Source organism: Suncus etruscus, chromosome X (assembly GCF_024139225.1).
Source record: "Suncus etruscus isolate mSunEtr1 chromosome X, mSunEtr1.pri.cur, whole genome shotgun sequence".
NCBI lineage: Eukaryota > Metazoa > Chordata > Mammalia > Eulipotyphla > Soricidae > Suncus > Suncus etruscus.
The window spans coordinates 29,322,392-29,346,048 of record NC_064868.1 but is presented as its reverse complement, the minus strand read 5'-3'; the positions used below and the strand labels follow the sequence as shown (position 1 = coordinate 29,346,048).

At 36.2% G+C, this 23,657-nt stretch overlaps 1 protein-coding gene across 2 annotated transcripts in view; it reads left to right on the top strand.

The window, feature by feature from the left end:
- Positions 1-23,657, top strand: part of TAB3 (TGF-beta activated kinase 1 (MAP3K7) binding protein 3) — a 39,221-nt gene that overhangs the window by 9,047 nt on the left and 6,517 nt on the right. The window contains exons 3-7 of one of the 2 annotated variants that reach the window (XM_049766742.1): positions 1,312-2,770; positions 3,279-3,439; positions 10,247-10,340; positions 13,503-13,586; positions 21,777-21,878. In XM_049766742.1, the coding sequence (XP_049622699.1) occupies positions 1,312-2,770; positions 3,279-3,439; positions 10,247-10,340; positions 13,503-13,586; positions 21,777-21,878 (1,900 nt within the window). The remainder of the gene's footprint in view (positions 1-1,311; positions 2,771-3,278; positions 3,440-10,246; positions 10,341-13,502; positions 13,587-21,776; positions 21,879-23,657) is intronic. The other variant, XM_049766743.1, reaches the window with a different exon arrangement.

The window sequence follows — 23,657 nt, the reverse complement described above, 5'->3', positions numbered from 1 at the left end:
AGACCAAAAATCTAAAATTGGCTTCCAGTTAACTAAACAAGTTCCGGTTGTAAAACCATGTAATTTGCCAGGTGTCTCTTTCTTCATCTGTGAGTGAGTTGAATATGAGTAGAGAAACCATAAAAGTTTCTCCATCTCTAAATTTGTCATGGTTTTAGCTTTAATAGTACTTATTTTCAAAAACAAAAGTGATATTTCCCCCATTTTTATGTAAAATATATTCTCCCTAAAATAAACATTCAGTGATATGTATTATGTCCTTATCGGACTATACATTTAGGAAATACGAAGGATGTCACACAAATTGTTAAAATTGTATAGCCTATTTTAAAGGCAATGAATGATACTGAATTAAGCAATGCAGTTGTTTATAATTCTGCATCTTAATGTAAAATACCTTATATATTAACATTTTAAATAGCAAATCTTTTTATTTTGGTTATTGTCAATTAGAGCATTGGAAATGTCTGTTTGTTGCTACCTTAAGACTACCATCTTTGAATCATTGTTATGGCTCTAAAATATTTAAAACATTTAAGTGATTTTGGAAATATGGCAAACTATCTTTCAGCAGGTAAAAACCTTTTGCAATTGGGAGTATGAATGATTTTCATTAAAGCCACTGAGACCTAGTTTTTATTAAATTACCATAATTTTGTTCCACGGTCATGGAACTTTGCTCATGCCATAGCTCAAATGTGGACTTGGGATTTTTTGACTGACATCTTTGTTGAGTTTAAACCTTTTATAATGTTAGGTGAAGTTATATAATATTTGGTTTAAAGCTTGGTTTAGAATTTATGTTATTTTCACTCTAGAAATGTATTATATTTACCCCACTTTTGTGGTTTCAGTTCCTTCTGAAAAACTAAGGCATGGTTATTTTCATATTTATCCTTTTAAATATTATTAATGATGGATATTACTTATACTTGTATATTTCAGCAATTGTGATGAATTCAAGATTAGCCCAGCATTTTAATTTGTTGACATGCAGCAAATATAAGATGAGTCCTGGATTTGGAGTCAGAAAACTTGGGGTTGAATCACAATGTTCATTACTAGGTACTTTACATTTCTATAGCTGTAGTAGTAGTGGTAATACTAGTCATATGATCTAATTGTAAAGTAATAGGAATTATTTGATACTTGCTTTTCAGGATTGAAGACCATGAACTTTTTGTGTATAAAATGCCATAGCCTACTTAATTTCTGACAGTTTTGTATTTGCATAAAATTCTGGTAAAGTTTGACTTCACTATTGAGGATCTGTTTATTTTTGCCTGTTAATTTATTATTTTTCTTCCCTAGAATAACAACAATCTTGAAGCCTGTTGCCGAGCCCTTTCCCAGGAAAGTAGCAAGTACTTATATATGGAATACCATAGTCCTGATGACAACAGGATGAATAGAAACCGCCTTTTGCATATTAACCTGGGTATCCATTCTCCTGGGAGCTACCACCCAGGAGATGGAGCACAAATGAATGGTGGCCGAACACTGGTACATAGTTCAAGTGATGGACATATAGATCCACAGCACACAGCAGGTAAACAGCTGATATGTTTAGTTCAGGAACCACACTCAGCTCCAGCTGTGGTGGCTGCTACTCCCAATTACAATCCGTTTTTTATGAATGAACAGAACAGAAGTGCAGCTACTCCCCCTTCACAGCCACCTCAACAGCCATCCTCCATGCAAACAGGAATGAATTCATCTGCTATGCAAGGGCCTTCACCGCCGCCGCCGCCTCCTTCGTACATGCACATACCTCGGTATAGTACTAATCCAGTTACTGTTACAGTATCCCAAAACCTCCCTTCTGGACACACTGTACCAAGAGCTTTACAAATTCTTCCACAAATTCCAAGCAATCTCTATGGGTCTCCTGGTTCTATTTATATTAGACAGACATCTCAGAGTTCATCAGGAAGACAAACTCCTCAGAGTACGCCATGGCAATCCTCACCACAGGGCCCGGTGCCTCATTTTAACCCACGTCCTTTACCTGTGTATTCACATCAACAGAACTATCAGCCTTCTCAGTATTCTCCCAAACAGCAGCAGATCCCTCAACCTACCTACCACTCACCGCCTCCTTCTCAGTGTCCTTCTCCCTTCAGCTCTCCACAGCATCAGGTGCAACCTTCCCCTTTGGGCCACCCAAGTTCCCACATCTTTATGCCACCTAGTCCTTCAACTACTCCACCCCATCCATATCAACAAGGACCTCCTAGCTATCAGAAACCGGGGAGTCACTCAGTAGCTTATCTCCCATATGCAGCATCTGGCTTATCCAAAGGATCTATGAAGAAGATAGAAATTACAGTTGAGCCCTCTCAGAGACCTGGGACAGCAATTAATAGGAGTCCTTCACCTATCAGTAGCCAGCCCTCTCCTCGGAATCAACACTCACTTTACACAGCTACCACCCCACCTTCAAGTTCTCCTTCGAGAGGAATATCCAGTCAACCAAAACCTCCATTTGGTGTTAATCCTGTGTATATTACATATACACAACCGACTGGACCTTCCTGTGCTCCATCACCGTCTCCACGGGTGATGCCAAACCCAACGACAGTTTTCAAAATTACTGTAGGACGAGCAGTAACTGAAAATCTGTTAAATTTAGTGGACCAAGAAGATCAGTCTGCAGCCCCAGAACCTATTCAGCCCATTTCAGTAATACCAGGCTCTGGGGGGGACAAGGGGAGCCATAAATATCAAAGGAGTTCTAGTTCTGGATCCGATGACTATGCCTATACCCAAGGTAAGTTTAGCCCATTAATAAAATTGAATCTTGGTGGCAAGTCAGAAATTCTGTATTCAAAGTAATTTATATTAGCTGTTCCTTTTTAATTAAGTAGTATTTATTAAACATCGGAAATAGCATTGCTGTTAAGAACAGAATTTTTAAGCACAGTTAATATTTCAGAGATGTCTACAGGCTTCGTTTTAAAGTATGAGATTTTAGTATCCTTTTAGTATAGAAGTAATTCTGTTGGTTCTGTTTCAAATACACAGTAGTGTAGTTTTAAAGAATCTTAGCATATAAAGGACAATAGAATAAGAGAAACACATAAGTCGATGTCGTTTTGGTGAAAGTTGTAAGAGCTGAAGCAGACAATGGAAACAGTAGTGTTGGAAAGACAGAGTAAAGGCCAGTTCAAATTAGATGACAAGGTTCTTTATTTATTACACAGCCATGCCTTTAGAAAAATTTCCCAGTCACTTGTTCAATGTTATTCTCTGCAATGACTTTGTTTGTAATGATATAGCCTTGCTGTTACATCAGCGAGCAAGGATGGAGAGGCTAGCAAAGCAATTGAAACTTGAGAAAGAGGAGCTGGATCGGTTGAAGGCTGAAGTGAATGGTATGGAGCATGACCTGATGCAGAGACGGCTCAGGAGGGTCAGCTGCACCACTGCAATCCCCACGGTAAGTCATCTCTTGGAATGTGTGCAGAGGAAGGTGAAGACATGGATTCTGCCGACCATTATACATTTTGGTTCTGTTTCAGGCAGATACTTAGTTTTGTTTTTTGAAATTGAATGATAGTCTTTTGCCCTCAGTTGTTCTTGTGAAAATAATTTGATGCTCTTCTGTTTTCACATATATGAATTCTGTAACTTTCTGAGTACTCACAGATATTGACAATTATAATTGTTGTGTCTAACTGTCAATGGATTCTTGTCAAAGTAAAAATGAAAAGTGTACCCTTAGTAAATACTTTAAAAGTTGTTCCCATGGGCCCAAGAGATAGCACAGCGATAGGGCGTGTGTTTGCCTTTCACGCAGCCGATTCAGAATGGGCAGTGGTTTGAATCCCGGCATCCCATATGGTCCCCTGTGCCTGCCAGGAACGATTTCTGAGTGCAGAGCCAGGAGTAACCCCTGAGTGCCACCGGGTATGGCCCAAAAACCAAAAAAATAAAATAAAAATAAAAATAAGTTGTTCCCAAATGTTTATTTTATTTTTTCATCTTCAAACTTTTAGAAATTATTTTTTAAAGTACAATGATACAAATGAGCTAGAAAACAAGGCCATTATGGATTTTGGGAAAGTGTTGAATATGACTTACTTTAAAGCAGTAATTTTTGTTTAAGCTGGGATAATGGTATTGACTGCTCTTATGAAAAGATTCGGTTATTTTAAAGTGTTGGTTACTATTTGAATTCTCAAGATCTTATACAATTCTGAGAGCTCTGAAAGATATCTCCTAATATCTTGTGACATTCTGCTATCCGACCTATTATTTCACTTTTTAATATTCATTCATTCAACAACCATGTTCTGCAGCCCGAATGTGATTCTTTTACTATGTACCTACTACTAGGAGAAATAGACCCATCAACAGTTAACTATAATGCAGCGTGGTAAGTGCTGTGTATGGTGACAGATAATGAGAGAATTCATGCATCAAGTGGTTTCTATATATACTTAATGCACTTCTCTGCTTTCTCACATTGTGCTTCTGCTGGAATGTCCTAAAGCTCTGCATGTATAGAGTCTGTCTGTTCTTTTTCCACAGAGCCTTTCCTCATTTTTCTACCCTCTGTAAATATCTCTGAGTTTATAAATTTACAGAAGAGGGTAGGTTCATGATTTACAAAAAGATCAGTGAATCTGCTAAAAGAGTTTCAGATGGAAAGTGAGGCCATAGTTTTCTAATTTTTTTCAGGTCAATAAAATGAAAAGGATCTGGAGCTAAATGTAGTATTACTGTTTGTAAGAGAGAAGCAGAAATACATGAGGCAGAGATCATGAGATTAATCAATACCAATTGACTTTGAGAGGTAGCATTTAGAGTTCCCGTGCTCAAGCTTAGAGAGCTGATACCTTAAAAGAGATTGCTGTACATAGACAGGTAGAGGGGAACTTAGCTTTGAGTGCTAGGTTGAGGTGTTTTAAATTTTAATCTGGCAATGAGGAAGTGAATTTTGAGAATATTGAAAGTAGGCATATTTAATAACAAAATATTCTGTAATGTTGGCTAAATTGCTAAGTGAGAGGGAAGATTTTAATTTAACCACTTGGGAGGTTGAGGTTCTCGACAAGAGAGCATTTGTCTTGCATGTCTGGGGCCCTGGTTTGATCTCCTGCACTGTGAAAATAAACAATTGGAAAATAGCAAAGGTATCATCAACTAAAAGAGTATATTAATATGAATAAAGTTTTTTTCATATTTTTATTTACTTGAAGTCTTAATTGAATCTTATGGTGACTATAGTGAAGGAAGTTACTTCAAAATTTTGGATTCCTTTAGATACTCGGAGAGTATAAACGAGTTTTCTTTTTTTTTTTTCAAAGTCATTTAACAGAAACCCGTGTCTCATTCCTATGAGTACTTCCATTTCTTTTTGTTTGTTTTTACTACAATTTTATTTATTTATTTATTTTTAGTTTTTTTTATTTAACCAACTTTATTACATACATGATTGTGTTTGGGTTTCAGTCATGTAAAGAACACCACCCATCACCCTAGTTCAACCTTTATGGAAAGCAATATGGAGATTCCTCCAAAAAACTGGAAATCGAGCTCCCATACGACCCAGCTATACCACTCCTAGGAATATACCCTAGGAACACAAAAATCAATACAAAAATCCCTTCCTTACACCTATATTCATTGCAGCACTATTTACCATAGCAAGACTCTGGAAACAGCCAAGATACCCTTCAACAGATGAATGGCTAAAGAAACTGTGGTACATATACACAATGGAATATTATTCAGCTGTCAGAAGAGATGAAGTCATGAAATTCTCCTATACATGGATGTACATGGAATCTATTATGCTGAGTGAAATAAGTCAGAGAGAGAGAGAAAAAAACGCAGAATGGTCTCACTCATCTATGGGTTTTAAGAAAAGTGAAAGACATTTTTGCAATAATAATTTTTAGGCACAAAAGAGGAAAAAGCTGGAAGTTACAGCTCACCTCATGAAGCTCACCGCAAACAGGGATGAGTTTAGTTAGAGAAATAACTACGTTTTGAACTATCCTAATAATGAGAATGTACGAGGAAGATAAACGAGTTTTCTTAATGTCACTTTCCTAATAGATACAGTATGCTTAGCTATCTCTTTCTATATAATAATCCCTGCTAAATAAAGCTCTATTGATTTTTTTGTTATTGGAGAGGTAATTTAGCATAGGTTAGTGCTTTAAAAAACAAATTTATATGAGAACTTTAATTGATGAGTGTAATTTAGTGAGAGGGAAGATTGTGAAACTGCTGCCCTAAGCTGTGTTTTTTTTTTAACTTTTTTTGTTTTTTTGTTTTTGTTTTTGTTTTTTGGGTCACAACCAGCAGCGCTCAGGGGTTACTCCTGGCTCTACGCTCAGAAATTGTTCCTGACAGGCTCGGAGGTGTGTGGGGAGGGGGACCATATGGGCTGCCGGAACTCGAACCACCTTCCTTCTGCATGAAAGGCAAACACTTTACCTCCATGCTATCTCTCTGGCCCCTATTTTTAACGTTTTATTATAGAAAATTTTAAAGATGTATATGATAAACTAGTATACAGAACCCCCATATAGCTACTACCCAGGTTCAGGAATCTTTAGCTCATGTAAGTAATAATACTGCAAAAACAGTTGCTTGAGATCCAGGGGTCTGAAACTCAATTTACCTGCGGGCCACAGGAGGCAAAGTCGGGGTGATCCTTGAGTGCAAAGTCAGTAGTAAGCCTTGAACATTGGGGGTGTGTGACCCAAACAACTAAAACAAAACAAAACAAAACAAAAATTCCTCTAGGGCAGGGCCACAAAACGTTGTACGGAGGGCCGAGTTTGAGACCCCTGACTGACACACACATACACACACATATCCATACACAAATCAGAAAACTGTTTTTTAAACGTTGATCTCCTTTTGAGGGAGCAGTGCTGGGAATCAAATGCAGTTCTCAGGCATGCAAGTGTCGTGCTTCATCACATCCCCAACTTTGATTTACTTTACCAGAGGGACATGGATAACATAGAGGATATCAGATGGGTAATTAATCAAGAAATAAAGCATTTCGTCAGAGTTCTTTTGTGTTCACTTGGGCACCATGACAGTGTGGAGAGTCCAAATAGACTAAGGAGCTAAGAGAGCTCTTTCACTAAGTGGCTTTCTCTAACTTCTGTGCTTGATTTTTCCCTGTCTGTAAAAGCAAATTTTATTACAAATGCATTGTAATATAAACAGTGTAAAACTGAAGTGTGTAGAGGATTACACAATAGAGTTTTGACTTTTTTCTTTGCTATAAGCATATAATTTTACCTTAAGTTTCCATCAAGCAGTGTCTAAAAATGCACATGCCTAATAGGACTGGAATGAACATTTGTGACCAGCTATGTGTAAGTTGCAAAAACTTAGGGGAAAATGCTAGATGAATGACCTCCATGCTATTTGTATTGCATTAAATGCTGAGGCAAAGGTCACCTCATGCAGACCCATATGTAAAAGTATAACAAATCCATAAAACCTATCTGCATTTGTTTGTGAGAGAGAAATGATAGCGTAAAACAGTAAAGTAGTGCTGGCTAACTATAATGGTAATACTATGCAGTACTTTCAGTGTTCTAAGACAGAAATCAGATTTTTGTTAATGAGATTCAAAGATGTGACAGTTTCATAGAAGAGAAATTTAAATTATATGATAGCGGAGTAAGAGCTTAATAAGCAGAAAGCTGCCAATTACCCTTCCAAGTTATAACCCCCTATTCACCTTATTCTTATTAATTGGACTTTTTGGACTAACCTATACATAACTTTGTATCCCAAATTCTTTAATTGGAGTCAGACCACCAAAGAACATTAATGGTCTTTGAAGTCAATTAGTCACTGTAAAACAGCAACTTAAAGTGCTAAGACAGTTGACTAAGACATTTCTGCCATCTTTCAAGACATACTTAGAATTTTTCACTTTGAAATGTCAGGGATAAACATTCTAGTATTTTACAAACAACTGTTAAACTCGGCAATCCTGAAACCCCTCCACCATGAAAATACAGTGCCCTTTTTGACAAATGGTGGTGACTTTCCAGAAACAGCTATAAATACTGTGGAAAGGACATGGGAATCTTATATAAACACTTTAGTGAGTTTCAGTATTTCTAGTGTCTTTGGGAATGAGGCTTTTGAGAAGAGTTTGTTATAAGCAACTTTGCAGTAGTCTCCTGACTATAAAAGTGTTTTATAGTTTTATACTTTGTTACAGAGTTTTGGCAGGAAAGTTTTTTCTTCCTCAATATAGGATTAGCTCCTTAAGATACTTGCCTTTACCAGATAAAAGGCTAGCTTTTTCGCATATACTTAAGAAGATAATATCATTTTTGAAAGCTAATGTCTGCTTTCATGTAAACGCATTTTAAACTCTTAATACTGCCAAGGGGTAAGCATTTAATGTAGTATTAGAACATTTGCCCATAAGAATGAGGACAGAGAAGCAATCCTTAATATTTCTAAATTACTTTAGTATTCCTCTAGTTTTCTAAAGCAGTATTTTTTAACCTTTTTATTGGGCCCTGTATTTAGAAATGCTATTTTGAAGAATTGTAGCTACCAGTATTTCTGCTATGGTATTTATCTTAAACTTTTGATACCTGATAATTGAATGGGCATTCTCAGTTACTCTGATAATGCCTCCCAGCTGCATAAGGTTTTGCATTATGCATATTAAAATAACTTTTTAAATCATTCTTGATTCATTAACACACTTAGTAAAATACATTTTAATAGGATTTTATTCAATATTCTCATCTTTTGAAATCACCATAGTAAAAAAATTATTACCTGGGTTATGCTGAAAGCTTTAATATTCAAATATCTGAAGCCTAAATCTGTTTTTTTTTTACTAAATGTATATAAGTTGTAAAGAAATTCAGACTGTCATGGGAAGGCTTTCACAAAGCATTTTATAATTGAAGAGTAAGTCTTCACATGTATGTATCTTATCTGGCCCTAAGAATAGTCTGGGATGGGGCCAGAGCAGTGACGCTACAGGCAAGGCGTCTGCCTTGTAAGTGCTAGCCTAGGATGAACCACGGCTCAATCCCCCTGGCTTCCCATATGGTTCCCCAAGCCAGGAGCGATTTCTGAGAGCATAGCCAGGAGTAACCCCTGAGTGTCACCAGGTGTGGCGCCCAACCCCACACCCCCAAAAAGAATATTTGAGAGCAGAAGAAAGTTAAATTGGGGAAAGAATCTAGTCCATTTGTTCCTGAAACTGTCTCTTGTATTTGAGGGGGGCAAAGGATTAAACCTGGGTTGGTCACATGCAAATCAAGTGCTTAACCCACTATGCTATTTCTCTGGCCACTTCATGAAATTTTCATGTACTCAAAGTACATTGATTCAACCTAGGAAAAAAATGATACTGAATGAGTTTATATAGAAGACATCTGGGACGGAGAGATAGCATGGAGGTAGGGCATTTGGCTTGCATGCAGAAGGATGGTGGTTCAAATCCTTGCATCCCGTATAGTTCCCTGAGCCTGCCAGGAGTTATTTCTGAGTGTAGATCCAGGAGTAACTCCTGAGTGCAGCTGGGTGTGACCCAAAAACCAAAAAAAAAAAAAAAAAAAAAAGACATCTCTTTAAATCTTTCCCCTATCAAATAGCAGTTTTTGACAAAAATTTATGAAACTTCTAATGTCTCAGTGTCTTATATAAATTGAAGGTTATATTAGTACATACCTCATAAAATATTGCAGGAAAGCAAGAATTCTGGTGAACACAGTCCCTAACAACTCAGCAAGTACTAGCTAAAAGTAGTGCTGTTATATTTACTGGCCCAAACAAAAAATCCTGGACATTGCTTATTTACAAGGTTGATATTTAGTTTTCTTTATGAAAGCAAAATATTCTCAGTGCTCTGTAATAAGAAGGGTAATATATGCATTATATAATATGGTATAGTTTTATAGCCCACCCATATGATATGCATATTGCTTATATGCGGCTGTCTTGATGTCCACATTTTACTTATTCCTTTAAAACTATATTTTAGGGTTAGAAATATAGCTCAAAGGGCTGAGTGAATGCAATCCTGGTTTTGATTTCCCAAGCAGCACCAGGTGTGAGTCTCCAAAATATATGTATACCTATAGAACTTTGTAAATATATCTTCTTGTGATTAAGACTATATTGTTGGTAATGACCAATCAGAATAGTTAACATAAAATGAATTTCTTAAATGTTGGGCTTAATAATGACTTTCCCACAATTGCTATTTTGGGTCCTTTCTTACTAGCCTGAGGAAATGACAAGATTGAGAAGCATGAACAGACAACTCCAGATAAATGTTGACTGTACACTGAAAGAAGTTGACCTCCTTCAATCTAGAGGTATAAACTTAATTATTTGGTAAACCATAAGTAATAGTGTGGTGTTTTAATATGCTTAAAAAGCAATCATTTTGGTTTTAAAAATCAAACAGTCCCCTATGGCATGGTCAGAGATCAGATTTGGGGATATCAAAATAATTTTACTTTAGTTTTAATTAAGTTCCTATGTTATTACTTTCCATTTATCCCATTGGAATTTTATAAATTGATGGGTCTTAATTCTAAAATTTAGTATATTTTTATGTGATATTCATTGGAAATATCTGTAAAAATAAGGATCCTCAAGTTTGAATATATCAGATTTCTCAATTTTAGAAAGAAATTTCATATGCTAATTTTGTTATGTTTTAAGAAACTATATATAGTTTTATATAAAATATATAATTCATAGTTTACATAGTCTAAACTATGTATGTTTAGAATTTTCTTTTTTTAAAATGTCTTATAGTAGTGTACTACAGTAGAAGCTCTCTTAACTGACTTCATTTATCCAGTTCGCCAAGTTAAAGCTGTTCTTTATTTATAAACTGGCTGATACCCACAGTCCCTGCATACGCCAGAGGCTTGCATTCCAGCATGGCAATGAACTGCAGCTTCCATCAGTCCATCAATTTGCTTGTCAAGAGTCAGTTGTGCCTTTTCCCAACCCCTTTATGGCAGTTACCATCCTTCTGTAATTTAATGTTTCTTAAGCTGACATAGTGAAAATGAAACTTCTCTTTCTGTAAAAATCAAAGGCAAGGCTGGAGAGAGGGCACAAGGGTTAAGGCATTTGCTTGCACTCTACTGACCTTGTAACTGCATACAGTCCTCTGAGCACCGCAGGGTGTGGCCCAACACTCTTCACCCAAAAAAGTTAAAAGCAAATGTTAAAGAGTCAAAGACAGGCCACTGAAAACTGGGGGCTGCTAATTAAATATGGATAAAAAAAACAATTGGAAAGAAAGGTTTAAGGGGGCAACCATGAAAATTTAAGCAGATTCTGTCTTCATTGTTTTACAAGTATCTGTGAGGATTACTGTGGAATTGTCTAAAGGGACAATTACGGATCAAGTTTTATTAAACTAGCTCACTACCTGTTTTTGTTGTGGTAAATAAGTGTTAGTGGAACATAGCCACGTGCATATTGTCTAGACCTGTTTTTGTGCAGCATTGATGAAGGTTTGCAACAGAGATTTACATAGCTTGAAATGTTTGTTTATTATTTGGATCTTAGAGGAAAAACTTACTGGGTGTAGTTTACGTAGGAAATATTATACAGAACTTTGATCAACAGCTGTTTTAAGATCTTGGTCCAGCATTACAATAGCATCATGTTTGTCTTGTTAAATTAAAGTTGACTTGTAATGTTTTCTCAACAGTTCTGTTTTGGGGCTGAACACATGCTTCGCATACAAGTGGCCCAGGTTTGATCCCTGGCACACATGGTCTCCTGAGTGTGGCCCAAAACAACAAAACATTTCTGTGTTTTAATCAGTCTCTTTACCCTCCACCTTTTATTTTGTCAGTGCCAAGGATTGAACCCAGGACTTCACTCATTCAAGGCAAGCACTTTACCACATTCCCAGCCCCCTAACCTCTTCTTAGGTATGCTAGTTAAGAGAGCTTCTACTGTATTTCAAGTATATAATAAGTACTTCATTGCCATTTTTAGCAGCTAAAATAGTAGCTGCAGGGAAACGTGTAAGATGAGTACCTGAACAATAGAAGCAAATTTGAATATGAATTATTTTCAGAAGTCTTAAGTCACTCTACAGCCTACTAGCTTTAAGCAGGGAGAAGATTACTATGCACAATGTGCTGGGGAGGGGTTATACAAACCACTGCTACTATATTAGAAGATTATAGCAAATTTTTGCTTGTATGTTCTTTGAAGGAAAACATTCACTCAAACATTTGGTTAGGATATTTATAGTAAACTTTATGGGATCTAGAAATTAGAACATCAGCTGTTAACTTTAGTAACTGAAGAAATATATATACAACATCTTAAAGCATAAAAAATCCAATTAATAATTTCAAATAGCTTTGTGGCATTTGAGTGCCATCATAGGACTTATTTTCAGAAAAGTATCTTAAAATAGCATATTCAAATGGAAAAAAGCATTTGTAAAAGAACCTGCAAGGCCTAATAAGGTTTTATAAGCAAGTACTGTGTCTTGGTCTCCCCTTGGTACCAAAGAACACTTTTAGATACTTGAGCATTTCTAAATCTCCTTTCAAAGGAGTTCAAATAATGTCCATGTTATATTAAATTTTATTTTTCCAGGCTATGGAAATTATTTGTAGTGAATTTCCGATCTATATTTTTGGGGAACAAACTGCAAATTAGTGCATGATTTGGTGAAAAGTAAATTTTGGCTTTGATGAGTTTAGCTTTCATTTAGAAAACAATCGGGTCTAGAAATCAAGATTTTCAAATATTTATGAAATGTCAGTATTAGTATTTATAAGGATTAATTGGAATTTTGCTGAGCAAGCAACTTGAAGTGATGACCTCACTCACAGTGGTGAAGGTACAACCCCAAATTGACCATGAAGGAGGTAAGGCTAACCATTTGTGGAAGGACAGAGTTCTTAGAGATTGTTCTGAAACTGACACCACAGCTTTCTATCGTTGATAAATTTGTGGGCAACATTTAAGATGCTCCTTTTTTGAAACTAGTGATACTGATGTAATTTCACATAGATGCAGGGTTTTTAGGTGTGTCCAAATAGAAAAATTAGCCTCTGTAAACTATTTTCATAGTTGAATTTAATGGCTAAATTCTTAAGGAGAATTATGAGACATGATAATATATGTTGAGTATTTAATCTTGTATCTCATGGTTTGTTCATTAAAATCAAAACAAACTGATTAGCCATCCTTTATTTCTCTTCATTTACCTCCATTAAAACTCTACATGCTTAATTCTCTTAAGGAGATAAGCTTTACCTTAATGAAAATATTCCTTTGGGTGATAACATTGTAGACAAATTCTTGGGTGTAGTTTTCTTGAGTCTTTTCTCACATTGATAAAATTTTCCATGGGAGGAGGGAAGATAAGTTTTGTGACCCTGCAAAAGTTTCCCTTCTTACATGTTTTAGTCTATATTTTCCTTTAAAATTTCAAGTAACAGGAGAAAGAACTTAAATGCCTACTGATTATATTTTCTTTATAGGAAACTTTGACCCAAAAGCCATGAATAATTTTTATGACAACATAGAACCTGGCCCAGTTGTGCCTCCTAAGCCATCTAAAAAAGGTGAGTAGAAAAGTGTCATAAACATCACAGAAACATCAGAATTCTTTGAGAATTTAGATATAATTTTATTCATTTAACATAAAAATGACCTTATTTTACAGTGGTGATAATGAAATGTTCCCAAACTTTAATATTTTACCTCAATACTTTCCCAAACATCCTAATCTTTAATAAATCTGTCTTTTTAAATGTATCTTTGTATGGCACTCAATAAGTAGTATATAACAATCTTGAATTAAATCCTTTTTTTTCATGGATACTTGATGTTTATAAATCATCAGAACTGTAGTTGTTCATAGTAAAAAATATTTTACTTGACAGTATTCACGAGTTTGAACCCAGGCATCCAGCAGCTTAGCCATTTGAGCTCTCTATCCCTTCAGACTTTAAACAGCTCTATCTCCTGGAATTGTTAGGCATAACATGCATTAGCTGTGCATTTTTGTCACATATATACACTACATTTTTGCTAAAAGTCTATTTCCTTATATAATTGACATTTTTAACCTACCTTCTGTATATACTGAGTAAAATCATACTTTATCTTTGAATCACATTATGCATATATCTTTAGCAGTTACTGAGTACTCCAGTTGTTTCCGACTTTTGTAAGTGAAGCTGCAATAAAGTGATATAGCACATCTTTTAAATAGTATTATTTAATATATAAAATATATATTTAATATATATTAAATATAATATATTATTATATTATATATTATTATAATTTAATATATATATCGCCAGAGCGATAGCACAGTGGTAGGGTGTTTGCCTTGCATGCATTTGACCCAGGACAGACCTGGGTTTGATCCCTGGCATCCCATATGGTCCTCCGAGCCAGGAGCGATTTCTCAGTGCATAGCCAGGAGTAACCCCTAAGTGTCACTGGATGTGGCATAAAAACAAAATAAACAAAAAAGTATTCTCAATTTTTTTCAGGTAGACACCCCAAAATAGTATAACTGGATTGTATGGAATTTTAAACTTGTTAGGAATCTTCATATTGCTTCCCATAGTGATACCAGTTTATATAATTTTCTGTATGATGCTTGTGGGAATATAATTTTTACAACATATTTTTTTAATTTTTTATTTAAAGCATAGTTGAGTTTTAGACATGCAGAATCCACCACTAGTCCCAGAGTCTATTTTCTACCCCCCCATCCTTTTTATTGGCACCTTTTTTAATTTGGTTGTTAAAGTTTGGGTCTCATGATTTCAGTGTTGTTGACTCCATGGTTTTCCCGTAATATCACCAGTTTATCTGAAACCCCTTGAGCCCTGGTCCCCCTTATTTCACATCTGTCTTTCTCCCCCTCCACTGCTTCTTTCCTTCTCCTCACTATACCTGGGCCAAAAGTTTTGTAGGAGATCTCCATTTAAACCTTTGCATTTCCTCATATAAATTATATCTTGTATTTATCCTCCTCCTATGGCTTACTTCATTTAACTTGATATATTCCAGTTCCATCCATGTTGCAGCCAATTGCATGATGCCTTGTAGCTGTGTAGTATTCCATTATAGATCTATCACATCTTCATGGTCTACTCATCTGTTGTTGAACATGTAGGAAGATTCCAACTCTTAGCTATATACTGAGTGCTGAAATGAATAGAGGCTTGCATATGTCCTTTTGAATGTTTTTCTGTCCTGGAGATACATTTGTATTATTCCTGTACCATGCAGTTTTAGTTACCAGAATTTGTATGAATTTGAAAAATATTTTTTCTGGTTTTTTTTTTTGGCCACACCCAGCAGCACTCACATTACTCCTGGCTCTGTGCTCAGAAATCAATTCTGGCAGGCTTAGGGGGACATATGAGATGCCAGAATTGAACCTGGGCCTGTCCCAGGTTGGCAGCATCAAGGCAAACGCCCTACCACTGTGCTATCACTCCAGCCCACATTTGAAAATTTTAAATCAAAGAAGTATGATACCTTCATTCCCCCCCCTTCTTAGGATTGCTTTTTCTATTTGAGGTCTTTTGTAGTTCAAATAAGTTTAAGGATTTCTTTTAATAGTAACTTACATTTTTCCACATACAGGTCTAACTTTATTAAATTTATTCCAAAGTATTTTCAGCTAGTTTACAATGTATGAATAGAAACTAATTTTATACATGAATATTGTAGCCAGCTACCATACTACATTTGAAGGTTTTAAAAATAGAAAAATCTTTTATCTGAAAATAGTGTTATTTTTCATTTTTTTAATTTGAATACCTCTCTCTTGTCTGGGACTTCGTCTCGATGGTAGTTCTTAATAAAGAACTTCAATGACAACAGTTACATTAAACTTGAGAGTTTTATCAATAATATCTTTTCTACATCTGTTGAAATTACATTTTTATTTTGTTGCAGAATATCACATTTATTGGCTTGAATATGTTAATTTAAGCTAGTATTTTGGGAATAACTCAATATGGTCTGCTAGTGTTTTGTTGAGGATATTGGCATTCTTTTTTGGTTAGTTTTGTTTTCCATTGCATTTATTTATTTTTAAATTTTATTTTATTGAAACAATTGCCTATGTAAAAACAAAAAAGACTGCCACACACGCCTTTTTTATTTTATTGTATTTTTAATCTTTTCTTTTAAACTGGGGCTCCCGCCTTTTTCATAGAACCTTGGGACACGGATTACTTTATTTTACTTTATTTCTGCATTTTTCTATATAACTAAGAAGAAAGGAATAATGAATGGCTGGGGGGTGGTAGCGTTCAAGTGGTCTCTGATACATTGGTGGGGAAATAAATAAGGACAGGACTAAATATCCAAGCCAAACTCAACGATAACAGAATCAAGGGACCTAACCTTTAACAATCTAAATTTAAAGGGGCCTGTTATACTGGCAGGCCAGTGGGCAAGGGATGGTGGTATAGGATGCACTCTGAGTCCATTGGTGGAGGGAGATTGACTATGAAGGACTCTGTAGATTTTGACATTCTTGATCAGTTATTACTCTGTTGTTTTTGGTCTTTGTGATATCCTTTTCTGGTTTTAGAATTTGGGTAACTGTGCTTCATAAGAATGTCTTTGGAAAAATTTGGAAAGGATAGATATGTAGTCTCAGGTGGGAGAATTCATTATGGGTCCAACTTTCTGATTGAGTCTTGGAATGTTAAATACTTAGAATTTATCTGCAGAATATCAGAATGATATTGCAGTTTCTGTTTGGAGCGAAGTTCACAAGACCCCTCCCATTAATTCTGGCATTACTTTAACTCTACAATACATTATAACTCATCTATTTATTAGTTTGACTCTCAATCTATTTCATTCATTCTTTTGTAACTTTTACTTTCTCTCACTTTTGATACTTTTCCCCTAGTGCCTTTAGATTCAGGCATGGGTCAGTTCTTTTTGCTGAGATATTCTGTACTTATAAAATTTTCTCAATTTCATTTTTGCTATATCCCTTTATTTTGAAATTAAGGTCTTCCCCATGTTTTTTGGAATACCAGGGATATATTACTCATGCTTTTATTCTACCACTGACCTACATCCCCATTAGGGTAAGGCTCCACTGCTATGTGGTGGTTATATTTTTGCTAGTTTCTATTATTTCAATATTCATTAATTTGAGGCTTGTTTGGTGTCCCAAGATAAGTTCTCTCCTTGAGATTTTTTTCATAAACTTCTGAAAAGATATTTGTATTACTTTGGGATACATATATAATGGTCATGTTTATCTTCTCTTGTCATTTTTATTATTCTAAGTATGGCAGTTCCTAGCTTTTAATATTTTTGTTCATTTTTATAGTACCATTGTCCATCCTTCATTTTAATCCTATATTTTTCTTTACAATGGAGGTATCTTGTCAGAGATATCTATCATAGGCAAACTTCTCCATCTTCAAGTATTTTGTATGTCCTTGGTGTTGTACACTTTAAGCTAAGAAGTCTCATTATAGCCCAGTCATATTACCTATTCCCCCACCCTTAATAATTTCACTGTTTTATACTCTTTATAGTAGAACTATGTATTATTTTGTTGACTTACATATTCAGTCCCTGGTTTGTAGAGTACTCAACTGTTACTTTGTTGGGAACTGACTTGTTTGAGGACATTTTGCGGTTCTTTCTGCCATAGCCCAGCTTTTCACCTAAAAGCAATATGTAGTCTTGCTGCAAATTTTTGAGCTAAGAGAAAAGAATGTGCAGCTGCAGGACATAATTTAGCTCTAAGCCCGGAGGAGAGTAAAAACTGCCTGGTACAGTTATCAGAAACTAGGCCCCATTCCTTAAGACCACATTCCGGAGTGAATTAGGCTGTTTTCAATAAGTATATGCTACATTGTCTGTTCAAGATCACTGAGACAAGCACATCTTGCACCATTTCCTGATAGTCAAGCAATTAGGAATGCAGCTAGAAGGACACTAAAAGTTTCCATTGAAACAGCACGTTCAGCATAGCTTGAAGGTCATCCAGCCCCCTAGCCCACTGTCCATTTCGTGCCAAAAGTATGATTGACAGCACCTTTGTACTGCCCCCTTCTCCTTCACTATAAAAGAAGGAGTTGTATTTCAATAAACGCCTTTGAGCAGTGAGATATTGCCTTAGGTCTTTATTATTAACCTCTCTCAGATTTTTTACAGGTGTGGTTGTTCTTCTACTCAGCAAAATAGGAGTGCGGTTGTCTGAGAAGCCTTCCCAGCTAATTCCTGCTGGCCGGGCCCCCCTGGGGGGCTTCTGGACCCTGCATTACTTCTCTGAATAATTTCTTTGGAATACCCTAACAATGTCTTCCTTGCGATGGTGTGTGTTTGTAGTATCACTGCTAGCCCACCTCTCTGTGATCCTTATCTGAGACTTCAGTCTATATGCTCTTGGCACACTTTATGGGATGGATCAGTATAGGTACTCAGAGAAGTGGGAGATTATATTCTAAAATAGTGGTTCTCCACTTTTGAGCTGTTCGTGAGCTCTCTTGCTCTGTTCTCTTTGCTGAGTTCCTGGCCTTTGTAGAATACCTCGTTCCATTGTTGTGTTTATACATATCACTTATCACTTCCATCATGCTGTTATGTTATGGGTCATCTCTCTTCTCATGCCAAGAGTACTTTAACCGCCATAATTTTACTCAACATTAAAGAGTATAGTCCTAAAAGATAATGACTTAAAATTCTCTCATTATTTCTATGAATTATGTTAGAATGGAAAGTTTGATCTGCAGTGGGGCACAATTATTTTTACAAGCAACAATAGAATCCTTGCATGTGTGACAGTTTGCTGTTTTTCATCAAAAGGACAAAGATGTTATATAATAATTTGGATGAATCATTTTTGATAATTACAGAGTAATTTCAGTTAAACCTCGAATCACTGGATTTAATTTTCTGCTCTATTTTACTAATGTCATATTTTATAAATCAAGAACTGATCTAAAATATACATTTCATATTTTTGCTTTAAGTGACTCAAATTATGAACACCTAGTAAGGGATTCTATATTACTCTAGGCATGCCATTTTAGGTTTTTGCAGGGAGAGGGCTCAAGTGAGTGAACATTATCAGGTGTGGTCCCTGTGTTAAAAAATACAGATTCTTTCTAAATTATGAGTTCCAGACTTAAATTATATGAAAAGCTGTTGAGCCGAAATTCAAGCTCAGTACAATGTGTTTTTATAGGTTGCAACACCTTATCTCTTCTTTTTTATTGTTTAGTACTGTTACGCATAGTCTATGCATGTTTGATGCCCCACACTCAGAAATGCTCAGGGGTTGCTCCTGGCAGGCTTGAGGGACCATATGGGATGCTAGGGATTGAACCTGGTCATCCTGTACCCACTGTGCTATAGCTCAGGCCCCAGTCTTGTCTGTATTTAAAAAAAAAAACTACTAATTTCTAAAAATGATGCAAAGAAGAATACTCATGACTACCAAGTACCAGATTTGACAGTGGCAATTTCAAAACTGAAGCTACAGGGTGTATAACACTTTAACCCTTTGAATTTAATATATATAAGTCTTGGGGCCGGCGAGGTGGAGCTAGAGGTAAGGTGTCTGCCTTGCAAGCACTAGGCAAGGAAAGATCGCAACCGTGGTTCAATCCCCCAGCATCCCATATGGTCCCCCCAAGCCAGGGGCAATTTTTGAGCGCTTAGCCAGGAGAAACCCCTGAGCATCAAATGGGTGTGGACCGAAAAACTAAAAAAAAAATTGTCTTGAGTTTCTATTAAGGAAATAACTACAAAATGATTTAAGAGGAATCATACCCTTAAAAGGAGTGCTTGGAAAAATAGTTAATTTCGAGTAGATGATGAAGTTGACAAATGGTGGCTTATATATTTACTATAAAGCACCTTTCATTAGGCAAAGATGGATATTTTACTACTAAGTAGTTAAAGAAATGCTTTCAATTAAGACTATAATATAGAAGTTTACCATGAGCTGGAAAAGAATAAGTAGGGGTAGAGAAAATGGTGGGTAGGTCTCTTGTTTTGCACATGACAGACCTGGGGTGGCTCCAAAAGAGAACAAGTGAAGAATACATAGAGGAAAGGTAAGTTAATGAGATAGAAATTAAAGTTAACAAAGGAAAGCCATACGTCACCATAAACTTCACACTTGAAATGCCAGGGACCATATTCAAAACACTGAAGAAATCATATCTGCATAATAGCTAGAAACTGAAAATAGACCAAGCAGCTATTAACAGCACAATAAATGGTTAGATGTGGTGTGTTAATGATATAAAATTCAATTTAAAAACCAGAACAGTAGTTGTCAGGAGGTTCAGGTTAAGATTTGAGAATAACCGAGAGAGCATATGGAAGGATTTATCTTGGCCAAGTCTGATAGGACTTGGGTTACTCAGATGCATATGCATTTGTTAAATTGACATCTTAAGCATATCATTTGGTATTTCTTTGTATAAATATTTCCATGATTCCTCACAAAGGAAATTTCTTGAGGCCACATAATAGGCCCAGGTATGTCATTCTTCCTTCAATCCATGGCACCACAGACACAAAACCAAGCTTTTCATGACATAGATCATTCTCACAAAATTTGTTTAAACTACTGGATAATCCTTAGAATTCATTGTAATGAATTTCATTTGTTAATATATAAATAAATCTTTGAAGTTACCAAGGTAAGGGGTTCTACATTGGGCAGTTGATATTCTTTCTATATATATACTCAGTTTAATAAAAAAGTGGACTAGAGAGGTGCCTATCTTTTCTAATTTAGAAATACAGCTTTTTTATATATTAGTTGGTAAGAATATAGTTTTATATACTATAAATTTGTAAGACATTTTAACTTTTTCTATAAAACTTACAACTTCAGTTATAGTTTTGATTAGTCAAATTGGCTTATCTGTTAGAATAAATGTCTTGGAGTTGTTCCAGATTTGCTAGAAATCCAGTAGAATTTGGAGACAGAAACATTTGGACTAGACTTTGTTGTTAAGCAATATTGTGTGTATGCAAGGTTGTCCTTTGATTGAAAAATTGACCCCACCCTGTTATTGATAATTCATAGAGTGAAAATTGAACTTGGTGCCTCATGACTTGAGAGCTTGTCTTTTTACCACAGGTCTTGTTCGGGTGCAGTCTGAATCAATGAGTCAAAAATAGAGAGCTTTGGTATTTTACTGTGTTGTTCAAGTTAAGAAGAGAAATGCCTTACAGATCTAAATAATGACATTTTACTCTGATAATGTCATTAAGTGCCCAAACATGGGCTATACTGAGGAATGTCTAATGGTCCCAGAACTAATTAGGAAAATGAAAACTTGCCCTTTGGTTTTCATGGTCAAATAATATGTATGATGTCTTCCCATATTATTTACTATAGCAGACTAATTACTAATACAGTAACAGAAACACTAGTCTGGCAAGAAATGGGGTGTCTACTGAACTTTGGACATGGGAAGTTATGAAATGATTGGGGAACAGGTGTTATATTATGTTCTGAAGTGGTTCTGATGTTTCAAAATACTCCTACTCTTTAATTCAGCACCTGTTTTATTTTTATTCTATTGAGTTCTTAGGTTAGCCTTATGTGGGTAGTACCTAAGCTTCTACATTTTACTTTCACATAAGCAATTGCTGTCACTGAGTTTACAACTCTAACTCAAGGGGAAATGGGAGACACCTTACCCCTTGCTTACAGCGGAATCCTCTGAGCCCATCCACTCTTGCTAATGAATGGTTGATGGCTTCTTCTCATGCAGACTCGTCAGACCCTTGCACAGTTGAGAGGAAAGCCCGAAGAATTAGTGTGACCTCCAAAGTACAGGCAGATGTCCATGACACCCAGGCAGCTGCTGCAGATGGTTTGTACAATGTCCAAAGACAAGTGTTAATCCCATGTAGAGTTGCCAAACTTTTTTCTTAACACAAATTTCCTTCCGAGTTTTTTAAAGCTGCACTGTCCAATAGAAATATAATACAAGTTACTACATAAAAGTACTCCATAAAGTAAAGGTATTGTCATTCCATTATGAAGCCAAAATAATTACATCTCAGTTCAGAGCCTCCTAGTTGGATAGATTACTCTAGTAGTATTAGGGGAGGAACAAATAATTTATAATGATTGAAAAGCTGGATTTTTTTACATCTAAATTTCCTGATGTTTCTTGAACTTTATGGTCATGGTTTGAATTTCCACAAGTGTTCCATAGATTTTTTTTTAGGTTTTTTTGGACCACATCCACTGACGTTCAGGGGTTATTCCTGGCTATGCACTTAGAAATCACTCCTGGCTTGAGGGACCATATGGGATGTCAGGAATCAAACCGTGGTCTGTCCTAGGCTGGCGCACTCAAGGCCTTATGAATTGCACCACCACTCTGGCCCCTACCATAGATTTTTCTCCTAAATTTCCCTGAATGAACAAATTAAGCATGAAACTACATACTTATGTGTTTAAACAGACCCTTTTTATTGAAGAACCTTTTTTGGGGGGGATGAGTCACACTTGGCAGTGCTCAGGGATTACTTTTGGTTCTGTGCTCAGAAATCACTCTTGCCAGGCTTGGGAGACCATATGGGATGCCAGGTTTCGAACCACCATCTGTCCTGAATCGGCTGCATACAAGGCAAAAGCCCTACCACTGTGCTATCTCTCCAGCCCTAAACAAACCCTTTCTTCACTATCTCAGAAAAATTAATTTTCTGTGTGAATTTCAGGGTTTTGGGAACTGAAGAAAAAAATTTTAATTTTGGACTTCCCTGGTCATGCTCAAGGGTTACTCCTGGCAGGCTTAGGGGGGACCATATGGAGTGCTGGGATTGAACCTCAGTCAGCTGAGTGTAAAGCAAATGCCCTACCTGCTGTATGATCACTTCGGCCCCAAAGTTTCCATGCTGAAATAGAAAATTTTAGTTACATCCTAATAAAAGTATTGATTAAATAGTTGACTTGAAACATGAGGTTGGTCATTTATATAGAAAATTAGCCTCAAAATATTCCATACCTAATAAAATTAAAAACGGGACTTTATGGGGCCAGAGTGACGGCACAGCTGTAAGGTGTTTGCCTTGCATGCAGCTGACCTAGGACAGACCACAGTTCTATCCCCCAGCATCCCATATTGGTCCCCCAAGCCAGGAGCTATTTCTGAGTGCATAGCCAGGCATAACTCCTGAGAGTCACCGGGTTTGGCCCCCCAAATATATATATTAAAGAGAGGGGCGGAGTGGTTGTGCAGCAGTAGGATGTTTGCCTTGCATGCGGCTGACCTAGGAGAGACAGTGGTTAGATTCCCCAACATCCTATATAGTCCCCCAAGCCAGGAGCGATTTCTGAGCATGTAGCCAGGAGTAACCCCTGAGCGTCACCGGGTGTGACCCAAAAACAAAAGAAAAAAACAAAAAGAAACCCCAGAACTTTAAAATATTGTTTTATATTTCATTAATAAACAGCATCCATTGGGATGTAGCTCTGGGTTTAGTGCATCTCACCAGAAGGAGATTTCATATACTTATATGTCAAGTTTAAACAGACAACTAAAATGTCTTTTGATTTTTCAATGCCTCTATTGAAATAGTACTTTCCCTGTGAGTAAGTAAATGAACAGTAAATGTATTTTTAATAATTTACCCTTAAGGGT